We start from the raw sequence: 24788 nt of genomic DNA, 5'->3' as shown, positions 1-24788 counted from the left end.
TTTAGAAAATATGAGCAGTCGGTGTACGTCAGAATAGTTTTTAAAAATTTACTACTCAAATTTGTAAAAACAGGCATAAGCCCTGAATTTCAAACTCTCCCATTTTTATATGCACTTTTATGGAAAATATTGCCTTAAATACTTGAGACACAGTTTTATAAGCGAACCAGCAAATTAATGATTTAATAGAATGTCCCTTATCAACTTTCCTATGTCCTCATAAACAGATATAAATTGACCAGTGATCCACCAACGGAGACTATAAAATCTTCTGAGGGTCTTTCTAAAGAAAACATACTGTCAGACAAAGGAGAGTTTGGGAGAAATTAACCTCCAACACCATGACTACCTACAGTTTTAACTCTTAGTGGCATTAAATGGAATTCTAAACACACCAGTAAAGTGGGAGTGGGAAGAAGAGACACACTTGGAATATATTCCAATAGTTTTAAGGTATAACGGAATCAGAATTAAACATCTAATATTGTTCAATCATTTAAAAATTATTTCTAAGGCTAATTAATTCTTCCTCAGAGGATCTATCACAGATACTATATGATATGAGAAAGCATCCCTTTAATATATAGCACTTTACTATGTTATATTATTGTAAATCATTCTATGAAGGAAAGACTAGGATTATTTCTTTGGTAATGTTAATGAATAATTAGCAAATACTTGAAAAAAGTACACAAAGTTTTAAAAAAACATGGCTTCATTCCTCCCTTTAAAAAAGCTAACTGCACCAGCAAGCGGTTCTGATGTTACATGGATATTAAGCTCTTACAATTTGTCAGGAACTTCCTCTGGCTGATCCAGAGCATCTCAAGAAGGCCTTAGCACACACAGAGGAGCGACAGGTTTACACTTGGAAAGAAAAACGGCAGATACTGCTCTGATAGTGCTGCTGGGGAACGAGGTGGGCCTAAAGGCAGGGAAGCCAGCATGTTTCAGGGGGCTTACCTGGGTGTATGTTTCAGACTCACCCACACTAAATCTTAATAATAATATTCTATAAAGTAGGCTGCCTAGATTTTTAAAAAGTATGACTGCAGCTGGGTAACAAAACTGTCTTCCTTTCTCCTCAAAATCACCCACATTCTAGGCCACCATGTGGGTAAACAACAATTTTAACTGCCTTTACCAATCTCAAATGGTTTATCCAATAACAAAAACAGAATTCACATGATAGTCTATCAAAGCAGCATAGTTTAATCCATCCATCCAATTTGATCAGTGGAGTATTATGACTGGTATAAAAGGGAAATATTAGTAGTATATTATCAACACAATGGAAATATAATATTAGTGTATGTGTGCGTGCTCAGTGGTGACCAACTCTGCAACCTCATGGACTGTAGCCCGCCAGGCTCCTCTGTGCATGGAACTTTCTAGGCAAGAATACTGGAGTAGGTTGCCATTTCCTACTGGGATCTTTCCCACACAGGGATCAAACCTGTGTCTCTTGCCTCTCCTGCATTGTCAGGAGGATTCTTTACCACTGCACCCCCTGTGGATCCCAATATTAGTATAATTTAAAATATATATATATTTGTATAATTTGCAATAAAATATGTAATAATAATTTATAGATATACATCCCATAATCTGAAGAAGGCAAAAAAAAACCCACCTCAATTATAAAAACTACAATTGATGTTTAGGATATAAAAACTGTATCCTAAGTAGTGTTTCATAAATAAATGGTAACATACCTTGTTTTCTATAACGGCTTCTGTGCAAGCTTGGAGCATGCTTAAATGGTGAGCAAAAACCAGAAATTTAAGTGAATCATTCTGAAGCATCATCTTAATATAATCCTTTACAGCACCTGCCTAAATATAAAAAGTTAAACCTCATTAATGTCATAAAAATGTTTATAAGAAATCATGCCACTTTAGTAAAGCAAGAAAAGCCTGAGAATCAGTAAGTTTCTATGAACTTTAACTGTTTTGTCCTCAAGGCAGCCTTTAGTAGAAGCCCACACCTAAAGCGACACGTGAAAAAAGAGGAACATGAGGGAAAAAAACTGAGAAGTAAAATAAAAACAAGATAAGAATTTAGATGGAAAAAAACAACAAGATAGGGAAGGAGTCGCAAAGCAAAGTGGGTAGTCAGGTAAGCCGTGGTGAGGAAGCAGTTGGTGGTTTTGTTCAGAAAGTAATTTTCAAAAAAAAAAGCTCATACAGAGGAGTAAGTGGAATAGAGTGAAGGAGAAATTGGAAGATAAAAAGTCAAACAAATGGCATTTTGTGTGTGTGGGAGAGAAACTGAAAAAGAATACGAAAACTGAGCTAAAGTTTAAGGGTTAAGGAAAGTTGTTTTTTCATGTCTTTGTAACTAAGAAACTAAGGTAGATTTACAAAAAGGCTGCTAAAGGTGTAGAAAGACTGAGAAAAATAAGAAATGAGGGGACTGTGCTTGTCTCCAGGATGGAGAAGTTTGCAGAAGAGGCTGAAGTGATGGGATTAAGAGCTCAGTAGGGAAGTGAGAGAGAACAGGGAGGGAGACAAAGAAATCCTGAAGCAGAAGGGAGAAGAATCATGAGAGCTTATACTGAATAGGCTTTTCTTAGCTAGCTAGAGGCCAGGTTACTGGTTAAGCATAAGAAATCAATATGAGATGAATTACACAGGAGTTAAATTTAAAATGGATAGCAAGAATTAAATTTAAAACACGAATACAGTATCTCTTAACTGTTAAAAAAAATTAGTCAGACATTTTGGGAAAAGATAGCAGGCTGAATATATTTAACCTCCACTCCTCAGTGCTATATTTAAGTGATAGAAAAATGTATAGAGAAAAAGAGGTTGGAGAGGGATCAATAGCAACAAAACTTTGCAAGTGAAAAAGCAGACAGACGCCTGGTAACTGATTAGCCAACCTGACAGTTCTTAAGCTGCCAGTATGGAGTGCTGAGAAGTACCTCGTTTAAAGTGGCGTGATCAGAAAAGGATCAGGAAATGTCACCTCTGGAAGTGAGGATAGGGATGTGGCTAAAATAGGAAGACTGTTTGAAAAAATGTTTAAGTAGCTGAATATGTGCTGTGCTGATCCAAAGCCTTTCTCTACTCATTCCACATTAAGAGGTGATCTCCCAATCCATCCTGGAAGAAAACTATAAATTTATTTTCTGGAGAGGGCGAAACAGAGGTTATCCAGATGGAGGAATCCTACACTGATGGTAGGTCATCCTGCAAAAAATCAAGGGGATTAGATGTAAATTACATAACAAATGGTGAGATCTGACCCTCTCTCTCCACTTTTTTTATTCCCTAGGGTCCCCAAACAGAGACTTAGGCAAGGGAGAAGAATCGTGTAAAATGATTCCTTTCTAGAAAAGCAGACCAGTAAAAAAAAAAAGACTAAAGATACTGATATTGGGGTTCCTCAACAAGACATCCCAATCAGATCACTCAATTATTATCCTTCAATAAACATGGAAACTCTACATATCTGTGAAGAGTTCCTAGTTAGCATTTAAAGTCTTATAAATAAAAGCAAGCAAGCAAACAAAAAAACCCACCAGATATTTGTGGAAAGCAACCTACATGAATAGATCAACAATGCAGAGAGAGAAAAAAACCAAACTAGAACAGGATACTACAAAAAGAAAAAAAAAAAAGAAAAAGAGTGGGGGGAGTGTGGCAGAATTCTCTTAGAAATTAAAACTATAATAGCAGAAATGAAAAATCTACTGGTTACTAAGCTGAAGAAATCTTCCAGGAATTAGATGGAAATATAAAATAATAAGAGAAAATATAAAATATAATTAGGGAACCAGACCATGAAAAAAAATGTGAATAATTAAAGTTCTAGAAAACAACACAGAAAAAAATAGAAATTAAAAAAAAAAAGAATATTTTACAGGACTTAAAACTGGAAGTTCCCAAAATGGAAACTGGAAAAAGCCCAATGAAGATCCTTCATAACAGATGAAAATGGACCCAGAGCAAGGTCCATAATCATGAAATCTTAGGACTTTGGGAACAAAGAAAGAACTCTACAAGTCTCTAGAGAAGGGACGAACAGATTTCACAGAAACAAAACAGAATAAAAAATCTGAATGGCATTGGTTATCTCAACATTGACACTGAATGAGAGAAAACGATTTCTAACTAACAATTCATATCCAGCCAAATTAAAAATCAGATATAAAAGTAGAACAAAGGCATTTTCAGATACGCAGAGTTTCAAACAATTTACTGCCAATGTACCCTTTCTTGGGAGGCTACTGGAAAAGGTACAGCAAAATAAGGGAATTAAAAAAAATAAAGAAAATTATATATATATTTGAAAAAGAAGTAATTCAGTACAAGGGAGAAATAGATAAAAATCCCTGATGAGAGTTCCACAGCAAACCTAAAGAAAAACCGTCCAGACTGCAGCTGATCAAATGCTGAGGAGAAATTTTGTTAAGTGGATAAAATTGATGCAACGTTAACATTTAAAGATATCGCAAGGAGACTGGACAACTGAGGTAAAGTTTGAGGCTGAATTAGTGAAAAATGAGTCATAAAAGAAAAATAACATATCCATAGTATATTGTATTGTTCATCTGTAAATATTATAAACATGGTTCTAATAACATACAAGTTGAATACTGATCAAGCCAAAATTAGTATAAATTTATATAAAATTAGTAAAACTATACCTTTCTCCCTCTCTTCATCCGTTTCTATCTATTAATCCATCAATCTATCAATTTGTCTATCTCCCTATCTATCGCTGTTTGAAGAATGGGAACAGGGGAAAGGTCTGGATGTGAGGGTGGGGCTGAAGACTGAAAGGGCTAAAATCTCATCTTACATACAGAGAAACCCATTGATGACACCTAAAATGACACTTGCTGCAAAGCAAGCAGTGATACCAGCCAAGAAGCAAGAGAAACCCATTGCTGAGGGACCTGAAGTAAATCCCTCAAAATCAGCTACAAGAAAAGAACGTGGTTGCCTCCAGGGAATAAATTTAGGGGACTGTTATTTTTTTCAAAATTTCTATTTCTCCTCATTAAATTATGATCAATATAGCTTTGTAATAATTGTAAAAATTTTAAATAGGAAACAGTTTAAAACATTTTAAAATTGAAAAATGCCAATTTAAATTTCATGCATATGACTATCAAGTCACAAGATTGATTCTCTCCAAGCTACATTTTGTACGTCTACGTTTTCCAAAGACTAAAAATTCATACAATGAGATTGGAGGCTGTTAAGAACTTTAGCCTTGTATTTCAGTGCCTCAGAAGGTGGAAATGAAGCCCTCTCAAAATAAGGAGCTATAAATTCCAGATATGTTGCCATGGTAACTGAACCACTTTAATAAACTGCATGTTTGCCTAAAAAGCTATATTTACTGTGATAAGCCTTTCAAAAAGTACATGTCAAGTTGGAGTATTTTTAAGGTACATTCATTTTCCAACCACTGCAGACTTAGACTAAATAACCACTGCACCCCTAGTCTCAGTTGCACTCCCCACTTCTACACAAGCAAGCTGTTTCTACCAGTTTCCTCCACTACCATCACCCCCTCCTCAGTACAACCGGAAACTGCTGGTGTCAAAGCTCAAGCCCCTTTCTGTCTATTCCTCCCAATCATAGGTTCAGAAAGGCTCATGGTTAACATTAATATTATAAATTCAATTAGATAAAGTTCAATGGGCTAAACAATCTCTTGGGACTAACCTGTTAGCTAGTGTTGTGATGTTGCTTCTGAGAAAATGTGTTTGCAGAACCAAAAAATCTACACAGCAAAGGGATCTGGGGATTCTCTTAGGTTCTTAGGTCAGGGACTGCACAGGTTTGCATTTTAAAATGAACTATACATGCATTTTCCTTGTTCTGATTCTAGTCTGATTAAAAGTCACTGCATTGTCATATTTTAAGTTATCTGAATAAAAGTTTGCTTTTGAAATATCTTAAGTGCATTTTATATAGGAACTGCAGGTCCTGTTAACTATCAGTGTTTTGGTCACACCAGTTCAGGTTTTATAGAAGCTGTAGTACTCAACAATTTCATTTCATTTTACTAAAATTGGTCTGTTAGTAATGTGTCTGTGAGCCAAAGTTCTAATTTAAATAATTAATGAAGACTACACACTATGTCAAGGCTATGGTTTTTCCAGTGGTCATGTATGGATGTGAGAGTTGGACTGTGAAGAAGGCTGAGTGCTGAAGAATTGATGCTTTTGAACTGTGGTGTTGGAGAAGACTCTTGAGAGTCCCTTGGACTGCAAGGAGATCCAACCAGTCCATTCTGAAGGAGATCAGCCCTGGGATTTCTTTGGAAGGAATGATGCTAAAGCTGAAGCTCCGTTACTTTGGCCACCTCATGCGAAGAGTTGACTCATTGGAAAAGACTCTGATGCTGGGAGGGATTGGGGGCAGGAGGAGAAGGGGACGACAGAGGATGAGATGGCTGGATGGCATCACTGACTCGATGGACGTGAGTCTGAGTGAACTCCGGGAGTTGGTGATGGACAGGGAGGCCTGGCGTTCTGCGAATCATGGGGTCGTAAAGAGTCGGACACGACTGAGCGACTGAACTGAAGTAAACTGACACACTATATCTCATTTAAGGAAATGCAGAAATAATGAGAATATGTTATACAATTTATTTCTTAAATTTTTTTTTCAGTGAATAGGTACACATACTTTTTGAAGTAAAAGTAAAGAAAAACCTACATTACATTAAAGACCTAAGGAAAGTTACTTTAAGTTGTCAGTCTTTAATCAAATAATAAGAGGGGAAAAGAGCAAATAAACACCAAACTTGAGCTATGACAAAGACTTTCTCCTTGACCAAACTTCAGTTACGTTCCTCTTAGCCCTCTTCTTAACTATGCCTCAGTTTTGGCTTTCCAAGTCTCTCTTGCCTTTTCCAGGCCCCATTTTAGCAAGAATCCTGCAAGGTCAATTTATCAAGAAGGCCCCCACTCTTGATACCTGATTAACTCTTGGTATCTGATCAAGTTCCTAATCCTCACTGTTTACAGCTAATTTCTTGGCCTTCTTTTTGCAAGAATTCTGTTTTGACCTGGTTTTGATCTGATAAATGCACACATCCCTGCTGCAAGAGTCTAGAATTACCAGTTATCCGAGTAGAAGAGTGAGTGACCAAAGGAACCATAACTGATTTAATGAGCAAGCCACAGTTTCACTGTTTCAGCCTATGCACTTAGACATGCATAGGTTAATCTTTGAGACAAGCATGTGCTGCTGGCAGGAGCAGCCAGTTTAGCAAAATCTCTCTACCCTTGATGTCTCCTCTTTTAATTTTCTGACCACTGACCCCTTTACCCTGCTTGTTGGCTATAAATCCCCAGCTCTCTCTGCTGTGTTTGGAGCTGAGTGATCTCTCGTCTCAGTTGCAAGAGTTGACTCCTATTGCAAACTCTACTGAGATAGAGTCAACTCCTTGAATAAAGGCTTCCTTACTGTTTTAACAAGTATCAGAATAACTTTTTCTTTAGCACCTATAACTTGTAGCTAAGGGAGCATGAGCTAAAAAAAGCTTCTCCTTAAGTTTTGAAGTCCTCAACCCCAGACTAAATGGCAGATCTGTTTAGATATCTGGTGTGCGTATGTGCGCTTAGTCATGTCCAACTCTGTGCCTAGATGGACTGTAGCCTGCCAGGTTTCTCTGTCCATGGAATTTTCCAGGCAAGAATACTCGAGTGGGTTGCCATTTCCTGCTCCAGGGGGTCTTCTTGACCCAGGGATCAAACCCATGTCTCTTGCGTCTCCTGCACTGGCAGGCAGATTCTTTACCACTGCAGCACCAGGCACATGATTTAAGGACAACTCTTCAAGCCCCTATTAGTCAAGAAGAGGTGAACTGTGATTGGTCTCAGCAAGTCTAATACTTTCATTCCCCAGTGATTCTGCCCTGTAGGGAAAATGGGAAGTCTGCTGGAGGCTTCAGAAACAAAAACAAAATAATGCTCAGTGACAAACAGACGTTATGGAAAACTTCCTTGCTTTGGATGTTATGACCTGCACTTGACACTGGGGCTTCCCTGGTGGCTCAGCTGGTAAAGAATCCGCCTGCAATGTGGGAGACTCCGGTTAGATTCTTGGGTCAGAAGTTCCCCCTGGAGAAGAGATATGCTACCCACTCCAGGATTCTTGGGCTTCCCTGGTGGGCTCAGAAGGTTAAAGAATCTGAATGCAATGCAGGAGACCTGGGTTCAATCCCTGGGTTAGGAAGCGCCCCTGGAGGAGGGCAAGGCAACCCATTTCACTATTCTTGTCTAGAGGAGCCTAGCAGGCTACCGTCCATGGGGTCGCAAAGAGTCAAATACGACTGAGCAGCTAGGCACAGCACAGCACACTGCAGCAATTACCCTGGGGCTACTGTGGAAGCTGTTGAGCAAAGTGGTGAACTAGGGTAGCCACAGTAGAAAGAAGAATCCAGATGCTTTGAAAAAACAAAAACAACCCTTTATTGAGATATAATTCACACACCATAACTCACCCATTTAAATATTACAATTCAACAGTTTTTAGAACATTTAGAGCTGTGCATCCTTCACAATTTCACAATATTTTCATTTCCCTAAAATCTTTCATCTCTTAGCAATCCCTCCACCTCCACTGCAGGCCCCTGTATCAACCTAGCTCTAGGCAAACACTAGTCTACATTTTGACATTTCATACAAATGGAATCACACAATATGTGGTCTTTTGTGACTGGCTTATAAGTATAATGCTTTTAATCCATGTTGTAACATTTTTCAGTGTTTAACTTCTTTTTTTTATTGCCAACTAACATTCCAATGTGAGGACATATCACATATTACTTGTCCATTCATCAGTTGATAGCCTCTCTAACTCTAGTTTTTATTCATTTATCTATTTCACTCTATAATGTTTCTTACTGATTTATAAATTTATGATAGTTAATTTGTCTTTTATCCTTTAAAATGATTTTAAATGAGGAAAGGAAAGTAATAAGTAAAAGAGATCATTGCTTATTTACCCCTCTAACATCCCTAGTGGCTCAGGTAAAGAATCTGCCTGCAATGTGGGAGACCTGGGTTTGATCCCTGGGTTGGGAAGATCCCCTGGTGAAAGGAATGGCTATCTACTCCAGTATTCTCCCTGGAGAATTCCATGAGTCATGTCCACAAAGAGTCAGACATGACTGAGTGACTTTCACTTCACTTCACTTCACCTGCCCTGCAGACCACCATAAAGAAAGGCCAGGAATTTGTCTTCTGCTCTCCCTTTCCCCCTGCCAATGGCTGTTAATTTAGAAACCATTTCATCAACCTGAAAAAACATTTTCAAATCTGGTAGAAGACAACTTTTTAGGGAAGAATGGTCATTCCATACTCTTGTCAGTGTTCTGAACATTTTTACAGAACCCCACACCAAAATTTTCCTATAGGAAACTTTCAAAGATAACTTGGGTGAATTATAAGAAGTATGATTTTCTTATTGCTAGGCATGCTTATAAACACATTTGTAAACAGAAATCTAACATGTCTAATACATCTAATCTTTTGACACTGACCAAGTTCTGCAAGCAGCCTATTTCATGCCAAGAAGCAGAAGGGCTCCAATACTGTATGTAAGCAGAGTGTAGCCCCAATTTAACATCTTAACCAACACAATTTTACAAAAGAACCTGGGATCCTAAATCTTTCCATAAAACTTTTTGGAATAAGATATTATAATAAAGCAATTGTTCAATCTAATCTATTTTTCTATCTATCAGGCAAAGGTGGATGAGAGAGAATATTCCCATGAAAAATCTACTCCACTGTGTTAACCAAATTTAGGCAAAGTTAGAAAGTAAAGGCAACATTACTAGGGACTTTAAAAATATTTTTCATAAAAAGTTTATTTCATGTGAGTTTGATCATAAAAGTCATTGATCAAAAGAGCTAATCTAATTCTTTAAAAACTGAATCAATTTTGAAAAACATTCTCAATTTCTTTCTAAACTCCATCCATTGATCATGTCAATAAGGTAATCAACTTTGTATGATAAAGCATGACTAAATCTTATTTGGGCATTTAAAATGATAATACATAGAATGTACAGATTTTTAAATTCTATATCTTCTCTTTCCATACCTGAACAGAGATGCTAAAAAAATCAGTAACAGGGAAACAGAAGTCACCTTAAACCCGTGGTCACCAACAAATATTACAATTATTCTGCTACCTTAGTGGAATGATAGGTAAGTGTATGTACTTTGTAGCCAAACTGTACATGTTCAAATCCTGCCTCCCTCATTTACAATCTGAGAGTCCCTGAGCAAGTCACTTAAATGCTGTACCTTGGTTTCCCCATAAAAGGGGATAAAAAGTATTTATTACACAAAGAGTAGTAGTAAAAATTAAATGAGTTCATGAATAAAATATGCTTGGAACAACTGGCACATGGCAAACACTGTAAGAGTGTTAGCTCATATTTTTACTATATTTTTCCAGTAAACAGCAAAAACAATTTTAACCTTGCTACTTTCTTCAAAATCAGAACCTATGTCTCTCAAACTTCCCATTGCCCAGAGAAAACAGAATTCATCATTTGAGAATTCTGCTACTTTCCCTTACTTTTTTTTAAACTCATTGTTCACTTCCTTCCCTTTCATACAAAAGACATATATCTTCTCTTCTTCCTCCACCTGTGACTCCAAACTTAACCATTCCAGCCACCTCAAAATGGCTTCCCTGGTAGCTCAGTTGGTAAAGAATCTGCCTGCAATGCAGGAGATCCCAGTTCGATTCCTGGGTAGGGAAGATCCACTGGAGAAGGGATAGGCTACCCAGTCCAGTATTCTTGAGCTTCCCTTGTGGCTCAGCTGGTAAAGAATCTGCCTGCAATGCGAGAGACCTGGACTAAACCACTCTTAGTTCTTACATGGGTATCTTCCCATCTTTACTAAAGCCTTCCTCCATTGCACATAGCTATGTAGCGAATATACCACCTTCTTCCTCTAAAAAGAAAATATCATTGTTTTATTTGTACTTTATTATTACTGACCATCTCCTTACTCATACAGGAAACCTACAGCGCCTGGCTCAGGCAGGATCTTTATCACTGAGCCACCAGTGAAGCCCTCAGAGCCAGAGACCCTTTCCTCAGAAAAAAAGAACTGTTTCAGGAAGAGGCATCCTAGCCTCACAACATCTCAGTCCCTGTGCAGCACTGCAGTGACCTCACTGAACCTCACTGCATGGTATAAGTAGGGTTCCCCCTGCTTAAGCTGAGGACGCAACACAGCAGACAGAAAATCCGCTTTGGGTTGAAAGTAATTTGCCTTTGCAAAGTTTTTAAAGCACTAAGAAACGCTGCCATCCCCACAGTGACAGGAAATTTAAAGTTATGGGTTGATTTCATCATTTTCTTAGAAAAATAGCTGGCATTTCTCTTAAAATGGTTTTTTCTAAAGAGATATGGTTGCAAAGTACCAGAAAATAACTTAGAGTTGGCTAAACCATGCGTACAACTTACATCTGTTTTTTTTTTTTTTCCCCTAGGACAGTATTAGGCTGACCTTAAATCTAAAGAATCTGTTCAAGACTTGTTGCTGAGAAGGCAGGAGAGGATGTGGGAGTGATGGATTGGGAGTTTGGGATTAGCAGGTGCAAACTATTACACGGAGAATGGATAAAAAACAAGGTCCTACTGAGTATCGTAGGGAACTATATTCAATATCCTGTGGTAAACCATAATGGAAAACATAAAAAGGAGTGCATAAATACGTATGGCTGCATCACTGTGCTGTACAGCAGAAACTAATACAACACTCTCAACCCACTACAATTAAAAAGAAGCATCTGTTCATTTTCACTTATTATATTCTCAATAAATATCACAGAGGAATAAAAATAATGGAATAGAGAAAGAAAAGTAATTGTAATTACCTCAGATTCTTCAACAATTGACTCTGTACTAGCAACATTAATTATTTTATGGTCATTTCCTTGGTTAGCACTTATCATTATCACTTATGCTTACCATTATCATTATTAAATTTCTTAAGAAGTATCTGAAAAAGAGATCTCAATAATGTAAAAGTAACCATGTTTAAAAATTCTACAGAGACCTCCCTGGTCAGGAACTGGATTCCACATGCTGCAATTAAGTATTTGCATGCCACGACTAAAGATCCTGTACAGCCAAATAAATATTAAAAAAACAAAACTTATACAGCCTCTATCCCCCTAAGAAGTACAAGTATTTAAACTCAAATGGCAGAACAGCATAAATGTCTGTACAGCACATGGATGATATATGTCAACACCATTATATACTGCATTGTATATATTAAAAATTATCATATTAATATGACCTAATTCGCTGACACGACCTAATCAGAAGCACTAGAATTGTTATTCCCATCTGCTTAAGACATTGTGAAAGTGAAAATGAAAGTTGCTCAGTCCTATCCAACTCTTTGCAACCCCATGGACAGTAGCCTACCAGGCTCCTTTGTCCATGGAATGCTCCAGGCAAGAATACTGGAGAGGGTAGCCATTCCCTTCTCCAGGGGATCTTCCCAACCCAAGGATCAAACTGGGGTCTCCTGCACTGTAGGTTAATTCTTTAGCACCTGAGCTACCCAGAAAGCCCCCTAAGACATTGTAGGATATGAGAAAAAGAGAAAACATGAGGAAGAAATCTATCCTGGAGGTTTATAAAAATAGTATAGATGGAGATCCATTTGTCTGGAAGACTTTACATGGTAACTCTGCCTGGAGTAAAGTAAGAGGCCAGATGGCCCACAGAGGTCCTTTTGGGTCCATTGTTCTCTAACCACAATGAATAGAGAGTGTAAAAGAGTGATGTAAACAGATGTGGGAAGTACTTATTTCCTCAGAAGAGCTGACAAGGACAAGATTTTATACTTCACATGTTAATTTATTTATTATGAAGTTACACTTTTTAAAAATTAAATATCACAAATCAGGAAGAGCTCATTTAATTTTAGGCAATAATTAAACATATGCCTCTAAAAATAGCATATCCTAGAGAATTCCCTGACAGTCTAGTGGCTAGGACTCCATGTCTTCACTGCCAGGGGCCTGGGCTCACACACTGGTCTGGGAACTAAGATCCCATAAGACTAGTGTCATGGCCAAAAAAAGAGAAAAAAAAGTAAATAAAATAAAATTGCATATCCTATAAACATACTCTTATACTCATATCCCATAAGACAGGGAAGCCTGGCATGCTGCAGTCCACGGGGTCACAAAGAGTTAGACACAACTGAGCGACTGAACTGAACTAATAAGCATACTCACACAAATGCATTTACTTGAAAACTCATTATTTTCTTCAAATTCCTTCTCTTTCTCATCAAGATTTTCAAATTTATATAAACTATCATTAGATAGTTATAATTATCTTTAAATTTCTCTATATAATTCTTCAAGTGATTCAATAAAAAGTAAAGCACTTCCAATATGATGCCGCAGAGTATGAAACAAATCTTCTGTTACCTCATGGCTTGAGTCTTGCTGAATTTGGCACAGATCATACTTAATGGGGAACTGTGTTCACAAACATCAATCCAGTTGGCCAAGCAAAAAAATCTAGATCCTACTTTTACCAAACTCGCCTCCACATTCAATCAATCACTAATGTCTTAATATATGTTGAATTATTCCTTTCTTTCAATTTAAGATGTGCTACAGCCACCACCCTTAGTTCAGATCATCTAGATTACCAGTGCAACATCCCTGCCTACAGGATTACTCCTTCCAGTGCATTCTCTACACACAGGCATATCTTGGGAGATTCAATCGCAGATTCAACTCCAGATCACAGAAACAAAGCAAATATTTCAAGAAAGGGAGTCACATGAATTTTTGTTTCACAGTGCATTCAAAACTTACATTTACACTATGCTGTAGTCTGTGAAGTGTGCAATAGCATTATGTCTAAAAGAACGATATACATACTCAACTGAGAAATACTTTGTTGCTGAAAAATGCTAAAAATCTGAGCCTTCAGCATGGCATAATCTTTTTGCTGAAGAAGGGTCTTGCCTCAGTGTTGTGGGCTGCTGACTGGTCAGGGTGATGGTTGCTGAAGGTTGGGTGGCTTGAGCAACATCTTAAAGTAAGACAACACTGAAGTTGGTTGCATTAATTGACTCTTCTTTACGTGAACAATTTTCTTGTGCATGCAATCTGTCTGATAGCATTTGACCCACAGCAGAACTTCTTTCAAACCTGGAATCAATCCTCTCGAGCTCTGTTGTGGCTTTTCCAACTAAATTTATGTCATATTCTAAATCCTTTGTCAGTTCAACAACCTTCACAGCATCTTCACCAGGAATAGGTTCCACCTCAATAAACCACTTTCTTTACTTACCCACTGAAGTGACTGCTTCTACTGAAGAATTATCATGACTGTCTACAAATCTCCACTGATGGCAATCTGTTCTGAGACTTAAGGGGCTGGCTCTGTGCTCTTAAGAGAAGTTCAGGCTTTATAAGGGCTCAAACAGAATGGACTCCAGAGGATATTGTGCCTATCCTGTCGAGACTCTAGACCTAGAGCATCATTCCTCAGCAGCTTGAAAACAAGTGGTGTGGCTGCCCTGCCAGAGCTTAGGCTCCCTGATTAATGGCTCTGAGGCACGGGCCAGAAGAGGTGGCAGAAATGGATAAGTGGCCCAGATTTGGTTTATGCTTTTATTGTGGAATGCAAGAATGCTTCTCACATAATAAATAAAGTTTTATCATGAGATTGCAGCTTTCAGTTGCATCTTGAGGCTCCACTTCTAGTTCTCTTGCTATTTCTACCACATCTGTAGTTACTTCCTTCTTTGAAGTCTTGAACCCCTAAAAGTCATCCACGAGGGCTGGACTCAAGCTTCTTTCAAACTCTTGTGAATGTTGCTATTTAGACCTCTTCCCATGAGTCACAAATGTTCTTAATGTCATCTAGAATGGTGAATCCTTTCCAGAAAAATTTCAACTGAATTTTTCCAGATCCAAATTAGGAATCACTATCTGTGGCAGCAACAGCATTATGATATGTATTTCTTATAGAATAAATGTTGAAAGTTGAAATTACTCCATGATTCATAGGGCTGAAAAACTGATATTGTATTAGCAGGTATAAAAACAACATGAAGCTCAATGTACATCTCCATCATACCAGGTACTCTCAATGAGCAGTAGTATTTTGAAAGGAATCTTTTCTGAGCACTGTTCTCAATAGTGGGCTTAAATATTTAGTCAATCACGATGTAAACAGATGTGCTGTCAGCCAGGCTTCCTTGTTCCACCTATAGAGCACAGGCAGAGAAGATTTAGCATAATTCTTAAGGGTCTTAGGATATACAGAATGGTAAATGAGCACTCAATAGCTGAGAAAAGAAGAGAAGCAAAAGGCAAAGGAGAAAAGGAAAGATATACCCATTTGAATGTCGACTTCCAAAGAACAGCAAGGAGAGATAAAAAAGCCTTCCTCAGCGATCAATGCAAAGAAATAGAGGAAAACAACAAAATGGCAAACACTAGAGATCTCTTCAAGAAAATCAGAGATACCAAGGGAACATTTCATGCAAAGATGGTCTCAATAAAGGACAGAAATGGGATGGACCTAACAGAAGCAGAAGATATTAAGAGTTGGCAAGAATACACAGAAGACCTAAAAAAAAAAAGTTTCTTGACCCAGATAACCACAATGGTGTCATCACTCCCCTTGAGTCAGACATCCTGGAATGCAGTCAAGTGGGCATTAAAGCATCACCAGGAACAAAGCTAGTGGAGGTGATGGAATTCCAGTTGAGCTATTTCAAATCCTGAAAGATGATGCTGTGAAAGTGCTGCACTCAATATGCCAGCAATTTGGAAAACTCAGCAGTGGCCACAGGACTGGAAAAGGTCAGTTTTCATTCCAATCCCAAAGAGAGGCCATGCCAAAGAATATTCAAACTACTACACAATTGCACTCATCTCACATGCTAGCAAAGTAATGCTCAAAATTCTCCAAGTCAGGCTTCAAGAGTATGTGAACCGTGAACTTCCAGATGTTCAAGCTGGTTTTAGAAAAGGCAGAGGAACCAGAGATCAAATTGACAACATCTGATGAATCACTGAAAAAAGCAAGAGAATTCCAGAATAGCATCTACTTCTGCTTTATTGACTAAGCCATAGCTTTTGACTATGTAGATCACAACAAACTGTGGAAAATTCTTCAAGAGAATGGAATACCAGACCACCTTACCTGCTTCCTGAGAAATCTGTATGCAGGTCAAGAAACAACAGTTAGAACTTGACATGGAACAACAGACTGGTTCCAAATCAGAAAAGGAGTACATCAAGGCTGTATATTGTCACCCTGCTTATTTAACTTATATGCAGACTACATCATGTGAAATGCCAGGCTGGATGAAGCACAAGCTGGAACCAAGATTTCTGGGAGAAATATCATCAATAACCTCAGATATGCAGATGACACCACCCTTATGGCAGAAAGTGAAGAGGAACTAAAAAGCCTCTTGATGAAAGTGAAACAGAAGAGGGAAAAAGTTGGCTTAAAACTCATCAACATTCAAAAAACGAGATCATGGCATCCGTTCCCATCACTTCATGGCAAACAAACGGGGAAACTATGGAAATAATGATGGACTTTATTTATTTGGGCTCCAAAATCACTGAAGATGGTGACCTCAGCCATGAAATTAAAAGACACTTGCTCCTTGCAAGAAAAGCTATGACCAACCTAGACAGCGTATTAAAAAGCAGAGACATTACTTTGCCGACAAAGGTCCATCTAGTCAAAGCTATGGTTTTTCCAGTAGTTATATATGGATGTGAGAGTTGTACCATAAAAAGAGCTGAGCACTGAAGAATTGATGCTTTTGAACTGTGGTGTTGGAGAAGACTCTTGAGAATCCCTTGGACTGCCAGGAGATCCAAAAGGAGATCAGTCCTGGGTGTTCACTGGAAGGAATGATGCTGAAGCTGAAACTCCAATACTTTGGCCACCTGATGCAAAGAACTGACCCACTGGAAAAGACCCTGATGGTGGGCAAGTTTGAAAGCAGAAGAAGGGGATGACAGAGGATGAGATGCTTGGATAGCATCACCAACTCAATGGACATGAATTTGAGCAAGCTCCAGGAGTTGGTGATGGACAAGGGAAGCCTGGTGTGCTGCAATCCATGGGGTCACAAAGAGTCAGACACAACTGAGTAACAACTGAACGACCTGAGCACTGGCTTCAACTTAAGTCACCATCCACATTAGCTCCTAATTAGGAGAGTAAACTTCTCCCGTTAAGCTTTGAACACATGCACTGACTTCTCCTATCTAACTGCATTAAGTCCTAGATGGATCTTTTTCCAATAGAAGGCTGTTTCATCTACAATGAAGATGATGTTTAATGTTCAGTTCAGTTCAGTTCAGTCGCTCAGTCGTGTTCGACTCTGTTTAATGTAGCCACCTTCATTAATTATCTTAGCCAGATCTTCTGAATAGCTTGCTACAGATTCTACATAAGCACGTGCTGCTTCATCTTGTATTTTTATGTTATAGAGATGACTTCTTTCCTTAAATTTCATGAACCAACCTCTGCTACCTTCAAACTAGTCTTCTGTAGTTTCCTCATCTCTCTCAGTCTTCAAAGAATTGAAGAGTTAGGGCCTTGCTCTAGATTAGGCTTAGGCTTAAGGGAATGATGTGACTGATTTGATTGTCTTTCCAGACCACTAAAACTTTTCCCATATCATCAGTAAGACAGTTTTGTTCATTGGAGCAACACTTTTAATTTCCTATAAGAACTCTTCCTTTGAGGTCACAACCTGGCTAACTATTAGGTGCAATAGGCCTAGCTCTCAAGCCTACATCAGTTTTCAACATGACTTCTTCACTAAGCTTGATCGTTCCTACTTTTGATGTAAAGAGACACATGTGCAGCTATTCCTTTCACTTGAACGCTGCTGAGGCCATTATAGGGTTATTTACTGGCCTATTTCAGTATTGTTGTGTCTCAGGACATAGGGAGGCCTGAGGAGAGAGAGAGAGACAGAGGAATAGACAGAGGTGGAGCAGTCAGAACACAAACAAATATCTTGGTTAAGTTCACTGGCATATACAGACACTGAGGCACCCCCAAAGAATTACAAAAGATAACTGATCCCATCAGAGATTACCGTAACAAACATAATAATAATGATGAAGTTTAAAATATTATGAGAATTGCCTAAATGTGACACAGGGACATGAGTGACTGAATGCCACTGGAAAAATAATGCCAAGAAGACTTGTTTGACACACAGTTGCCACAAACTCTCAATTTGTAACAACAACAACAACAAAATGTAATCTGCAAGGTGCAATAAAGCGAGGTTCAACAAAATGTGGCATACCTGTAGCTACTATTCTTTTTGTAAAGTGCAAATCATATCATTTTACTCTATTCCACAATATCTGATTGCTCAGAACCCTTAGGATAATTACACATCTTACTTGTTCATTCCTTGGAATCCTGAGCCCCCAAGACTTGACCAAGTGTTTTCTCCCATGTCCCTCTTCAATATCCTGTTTTTCAGGCACTCAATATGCTCTATTGTAGTTGAACATTTATTTTTACTGTCTTCCCCAACAGACTCCAAATTCTTTGAGAGATAGACACCATGTCTTGTTCACCATGCCTCTCTCACACCAAGCATAATCCTTGCCACATAGTAGGCATTCAATAAATATTTGCTGAATTAGTTAGGAAAACACTTAGCCAAAGAAAGGAAGCTACATTAGTAAGCACACAACACAATTACCAATTTATAATGTATGGTATTTTAAAAGTTCATTAACAGATAGATTTGAGAGAACTGTAAAACACATTTTCTCATGGAAACAATATTAAATGTAAGATACCTCCCCTCAATGTTACCTACAACTACAACATGGATAAACTGTATTATCTATAATTACTTTGGACTCTATTGGATACCAATAATATTTCTGGGGACAATATATTAAGAATTCCAATCTGGTAATGCTATGAACTAATTATTTCTGGTTACAGCACACGAATAGACGTAACAGTTACAACTTACATAGGTGGTTGAGGACAGTGGTTCTAATGGGCAGGGATAGTAAAACGACTGAAATCTAAGAAGTCGGGGTAGCCTTCTGCTACCAATAATCTTTGGGAATACGTTCCAAGCTGGAACAACTAACTTTTCCTCTCTTTACTCTTCTTCAAGGATTCTAAGAATTAGGTGCAACTTCCTATTGACTATCAACACTTCTGACTTCCAACTAGGGTTTCTTACCATACACACGAAATTATCTAAACTGTTCTGATATATAAAGGCTTCTCCCAGCAGGAGACATGGGAAGATCCCCTGAAGGAGGGCATGGCAACCCACTCCAGTATTCTTGCCTGGAGAATCCCAAGGATAGAGGAGCCTAGAGGGCTACAGTCCATAAGGTTGCAGAGTCGACACAACTGAAGTGACGTAGCACCCATGCCTATCAACACTTCCGACTTCCAGTTGGGTTTCTTATCAAATGCAGGAAATTATCTAAAAGGTTCTCATGCATATTCTTTTCTTTTAAGCTGTATTCGACAGTCAGTACTAAGAACAAAGAAAGCTAAGTGAGCAAGCAAACAAATGAAAAACAAGACAGTTATCAACGTTAAGAAAAACAACAGTTGTCAAAGAAAAGAAATGTAATTGTAGCTCAATTGTGAAGTGTTGAACAGAGTCATTATAGTGTAAACAATGAACGCGGATCAAACAAAAAATTATGATATGGGAAAATGGAACTGGGGGGATGTATTGCAGATATTTTTTTCCCATCTATATTTTGCATTTGCATTTTCAATGCCACAATGTCTTTCATATGTAACACTTCCAAACACCATAAATTTTAAGGGTTTGTGTAACACTTTTGAACAACATAAATTTTAAGGGTTTGAGTCCCATTTGCTTTTCCTTTAAAGAATGTGCTTTTTGTATCCTATCTAAAAAATATCTTCCTATCCAAAAAAATGTTCCTATCCAAAGGATGGGATATTTTAAAATATGTATGCTACCAAAATTTTACAAATTTACTTTTATATATGTATGATTCGCTTCAAGTTAATTTTTATGTATGGTGTGAAATAATGATCAAGGCTCATTTATTTTTCCTTTTGCTTATCTAACTGCCCTAGTACCAGCTGTTGAAAAGACTATCATTTCCCTATTATCTTGTGCCCTTTCTTAAGATCAGTATGAATATCTCCAGGCTTTGACTGAGTGGATCACAACAAACTGTGGAAAACTCTTAAAGAGATGGAAATACCAGACCCCTGACCTGCCTCCTGAGAACTCTGTATGCAGGTCAAGAAGCAACAGTTAGAACTGGACATGGAACAACAGACTGGTTCCAAATAGGAAAGGGAGTACGTCAAGGCTGTATATCGTCACCCTGCTTATTTAACTTAAACGCAGAGTATATCATGAAATGCTGGACTGGATGAAGCACAAGCTGGAATCAAGATTGCTGGGAGAAATATCAATAACCTCAGATATGCAGATGACACCACCCTTATGGCAGAAAGTGAAGAACTGAAGAGCCTCTTGATGAAAGTGAAAGAGGTGAGTGAAAAAGTTGGCTTAAAACTCAACATTCAGAAAACTAAGATCATGGCATCCAGTCCCATCACTTCACAGCAAATGGATGGGGAAACAATGGAAACAGCAACAGACTTTATTTTTTTGAGCTCCAAAATCACTGCAGATGGTGACTGCAGCCATGAAATTAAGACGCTTGTTCCTTGGAAGAAAAGTTAAGACCAACCCAGACAACACATTAAAAAGCAGAGACATTACTTTGCCAACAAAGGTCCATCTAGTCAAAGATGTGGTTTTTCTAGTAGTTATGTATGGATGTGAGAGTTGGACCATGAAGAAAGCTGAGCACCGAAGAATTGATCCTTTGAACTGCAATGTTGGAGAAGACTCTTGAGAGTCCCTTTGACAGCAAGCAGATCCAACCAGTCCATCCTAAAGGACATCAGTTCTGAATATTCATTGTTAGGACTGATGCTGAAGCTGAAACTCCAATACTGTGGCCACATGATACAAAGAACGGACCCATTGGAAAAGACTGTCATGCTGGGCAAGATTGAAGGCAGAAGGAGAAGGGGATGACAGAGGATGAAATGGCTGGATGGCATCACTGACTCAATGGACATAAGTTTGAGTAAGCTCTGGGAGATGGTGATGGACAGGGAAGCCTGGCGTGCTGCAGTCCATGGGGTCGCAAAGAGTTGGACACGACTGAGCGAATGAACTGAACTGAACTGATGAATATCTACTGCTAAGCTCTCTTCTCTGGTTCATTAGTTTAAATGTCTATCCTTATGCCAACATCACAAAGTCTTACCACTGCAACGTTATACCACTGCAATGTTATAGTAATTATTTATATTATATGGTAGGAGTCTTCCAACTTCATTTGGAATTATTTTGGCTACAGGAAGTGATTTGTATTGGTTGCCACATAAATTTTACATTCAGTTTGTCAATCTGTATAAGAAATATTACAGGGATTTCGATTAGCATTATATTGAGTGTATCAGTTCAGTTCAGTTCAGTTGCTCAGATGTGTCCGACTCTTTATGACCCCATGAATCGCAGCAAGCCAGGCCTCCCTGTCCATCACCAACTCCCAGAGTCCACACAAACTCATGTCCATCGAGTAGGTGTTGCCATCCAGCCATCTCATCCTCTGTCGTCCCCTTCTCCTCCTGCCCCCAATCCCTCCCAGCATCAGAGTCTTTTCCAATGAGTCAACTCTTCACATCAGGTGGCCAAAGTAAGTTACTGTCTTTTAATTGCTGGGTTTAGAGCATTCACACTTGATGCAATTATTGAGAAATCTGGATTTAAACCTACCAAATTGTTTTCTGTTTGATGTAGCTACTCTTTGTTCCTTTTCTGCCTTCTTTTGGATTAATGTGAATTTTTTCTGTCTTCAGATTACTTTATTGTGTCTACTGTGTGTGTCAGTCATTCAGTGATGTCTGACTCTTTGTGATCCCATGAACTGTAGCCTCCAGGTTCCTTGTCTACTATATATACATTTTTAAAACTTTTATTTTGAAATGTTTAGACACATGAGAGGTTGAAAAGGTACTATAGAGCTCCCCTGTGCTCTTAACCTAGCTTCTCCTAATGAGAAGATACATATATCATTTCTTATATAATTATAGTATAATTCAAAACTAGAAAATTACATGGGAATAATGATATTTTCTATCATTGTAATTCTATCATATCATATAATTCTATCATTTTGAAAATGTAAAAATGGTGCCATGATGTATGTAAACTTTTGATACTGGTTTCTGTCACTTAGTACAATGTTCTTGAGATTCATGCAATTTGTTGCATTTGTCAACAGTTCATTCCTTTTAATTGAATATTCCATTATATTAAAGTACTACAATTTGTTTGAAGGGCATTTGGGTCGTTTCCAAGTTTTTGGTTATTATAAATAAATTCCTGTAAAGATGTTTGTGTAAAACCTAAGTTTTCATTTCTCTAGGATAAATATCAGGGACACTTACCTTGCATAATTTTGTTACATTTTAGCTGTCTTCTTCTTACCCACTTTTCTGGTAGCTACCTTCTTACTAACACTGTTCTGACAAAGGAAAACACGTTTTATGTCTCATCTCTCCTCTCAACAAACTAGGAAAAGAAGGAAATTTTCTCAGCTTAAAAAAGAGCATCAATAAAAATCTTAAAGAAAACACTGGAATTAATGGCAAAAGGCTGAATGGTTTCATTCTAAAAGTAGCAGCAAGGGAAAGTTATTTAACACTACCATTTCTGTTCAAAATTATACTTCTGTTCCTTCAATGTGATAGGCAATAAAAATAAAAGGCATACAGATTACAGGGAAGAAAAAAAAGTATCTTTATATGCAGACAAAATGATATCTATGCACAAAATCCCAAAGAACTTACCAAAACGTAATAAGAACTCATAAGTGAGTGTAGTAAGATTACAAAATAAAAGGTCAATATATAATAATCAATAATCTATATTTAGCAATGAAAAAGTAGAAATTTAAATTTAAAAATACTATCTACAACAGCATAAAAGACATGAAATACCAAGAAAGAAATCTACAAAATGTATTCAAGAAAATTAGAACACATTGCTGGGAGAAATTTAAGACCTAAACCAAAGGAGAAAGAAACTCTTTTTATGGATCAGGAGATTCAATAATATTAAGAAAAGAATATTCAATACCATCTCACATCTGTTAGACTGGTTATTATCAAAAAAGGGATGAAAAAAATAGTGCTGGCAAGAATGCACAGAAAGGGATCCCTTGTGCACTACTGGCGGAAATGAAAATTGGTATAGCTACTATGGAAAGTATAAATACCTTGGGATCTCACTTATATGTGGAATCTGAAAAAACAAACTACCTCCCCTCCCCTCCACCAAGCTCACACTATAGGGAACAGATTGGTTGTTGACAGAGGCAAAACAAAGAATGGGAGGAGAGTGAAATAGGTAAAAGAGGTCAAAATGTACAAAGTTCCAGTTATAAAATAAATGGGTCATGGGATGTAGTTACAGCATGGTGATAATAGTTAATAACACTATATTGTATGTGTGAAGTTTGTTAAAAGGGTGAATCTTAAGGGTCTTCACCACAAGAAAAAAATTTTGCAAGTATATATAATGATGGATGTTAACTGAACACCTTGTGATAATCAATTTGCAATAGACATAAACATCAAATAATTATGTCATATACATGAAACTAATAGAAACTGTGTTGACTATATCTCAATGTAAAGACAATCAATTCTTACAAATTGTAGATTCAAAACAATTCCAATGAAAATTGTATATATTAAACTGGCTAATTCTATAAATCATAAGGAAAAGCAGAGGACATATAAGAGACAGAACAATTTTGAAAAAGAATCAAGTAGAGGTGAACATTATGTGATTTCAAGCCTTATTATAGAGTAAATCAAGCCAGTGTAGTATTCCTCTAAGGTCTGATGCATAGATCAATGAAACAGAACAGAGTTCAGAAACAGATTTATACGTACATAACCAAGTGATTTTTTATGAAAGTACCAAGATAATTCAATAAGGGAGAAACTGTCTTTCCAACAAAGAAGGCTGGAACAATATGAAAATCCATATGTAAGAAAAACAAAAACCAAACTGAACCTCAACCTTTACTTAACATCACACACACACACACACAAAATTATCTCAGGACTGCCCTGGTGGTCCAGTAGCTAAGACTCCATGCACCCAGTGAAGGGAGTCTGGGTTCAGTCCCTAGTCAGGAAGCTGGATCCTACATGCTGCAACTAAGGCCAGGTGCAGCCAAATAAATAAACAAATATTTTTAAAAAATTATCTCAAACTAGCTCATAGACTTACATATAAAATGTAAGGTTATAGTGCTTCTAGAAGAAAACATTGGAGAAAATCTTTTTGAATCTGGATTAAGCAAAAATCAATTAGGACTCAAAAAACATAAAACATAAAAGAAAAAATTGAGGACTTCCATGGTGGTACAGTGGATATGAATCCACCTGACAATGCAGGGGACATGAGTTTGATTCCTGGTCCGGAAAGATTCAACATGCCACAGAGCAACTAAGCTTGTGTGCCACACCTACTGAGCCTGCTCCCTAGAACCTGTGTGCTCAACTACTGAAGCCCATGCAATCTAGGGCCATGAGCCACAATTACTGAGTCCACATGCTGCAACCACTGAAGTCCATGCCCCTACACAACAAGAGAAGCAACCACAATGAGAAGCCAG

The 24788-nt window shown here is 37.8% G+C and overlaps 1 protein-coding gene across 1 annotated transcript in view; it reads right to left on the bottom strand.

Annotated features, from left to right (window-relative positions):
* ZRANB3 (zinc finger RANBP2-type containing 3) overlaps positions 1-24788 on the bottom strand; it is a 263334-nt gene that overhangs the window by 60524 nt on the left and 178022 nt on the right. The window contains exon 8 of the mRNA XM_052654562.1: positions 1716-1835. Coding sequence (XP_052510522.1) covers positions 1716-1835 — 120 coding nt within the window. The remainder of the gene's footprint in view (positions 1-1715; positions 1836-24788) is intronic.

Source organism: Budorcas taxicolor, chromosome 2, assembly GCF_023091745.1.
Source record: "Budorcas taxicolor isolate Tak-1 chromosome 2, Takin1.1, whole genome shotgun sequence".
In the NCBI taxonomy this organism is placed as follows: domain Eukaryota; kingdom Metazoa; phylum Chordata; class Mammalia; order Artiodactyla; family Bovidae; genus Budorcas; species Budorcas taxicolor.
The sequence above is the reverse complement of the archived record's forward strand: the minus strand, read 5'-3'. Positions and strand labels throughout refer to the sequence as shown.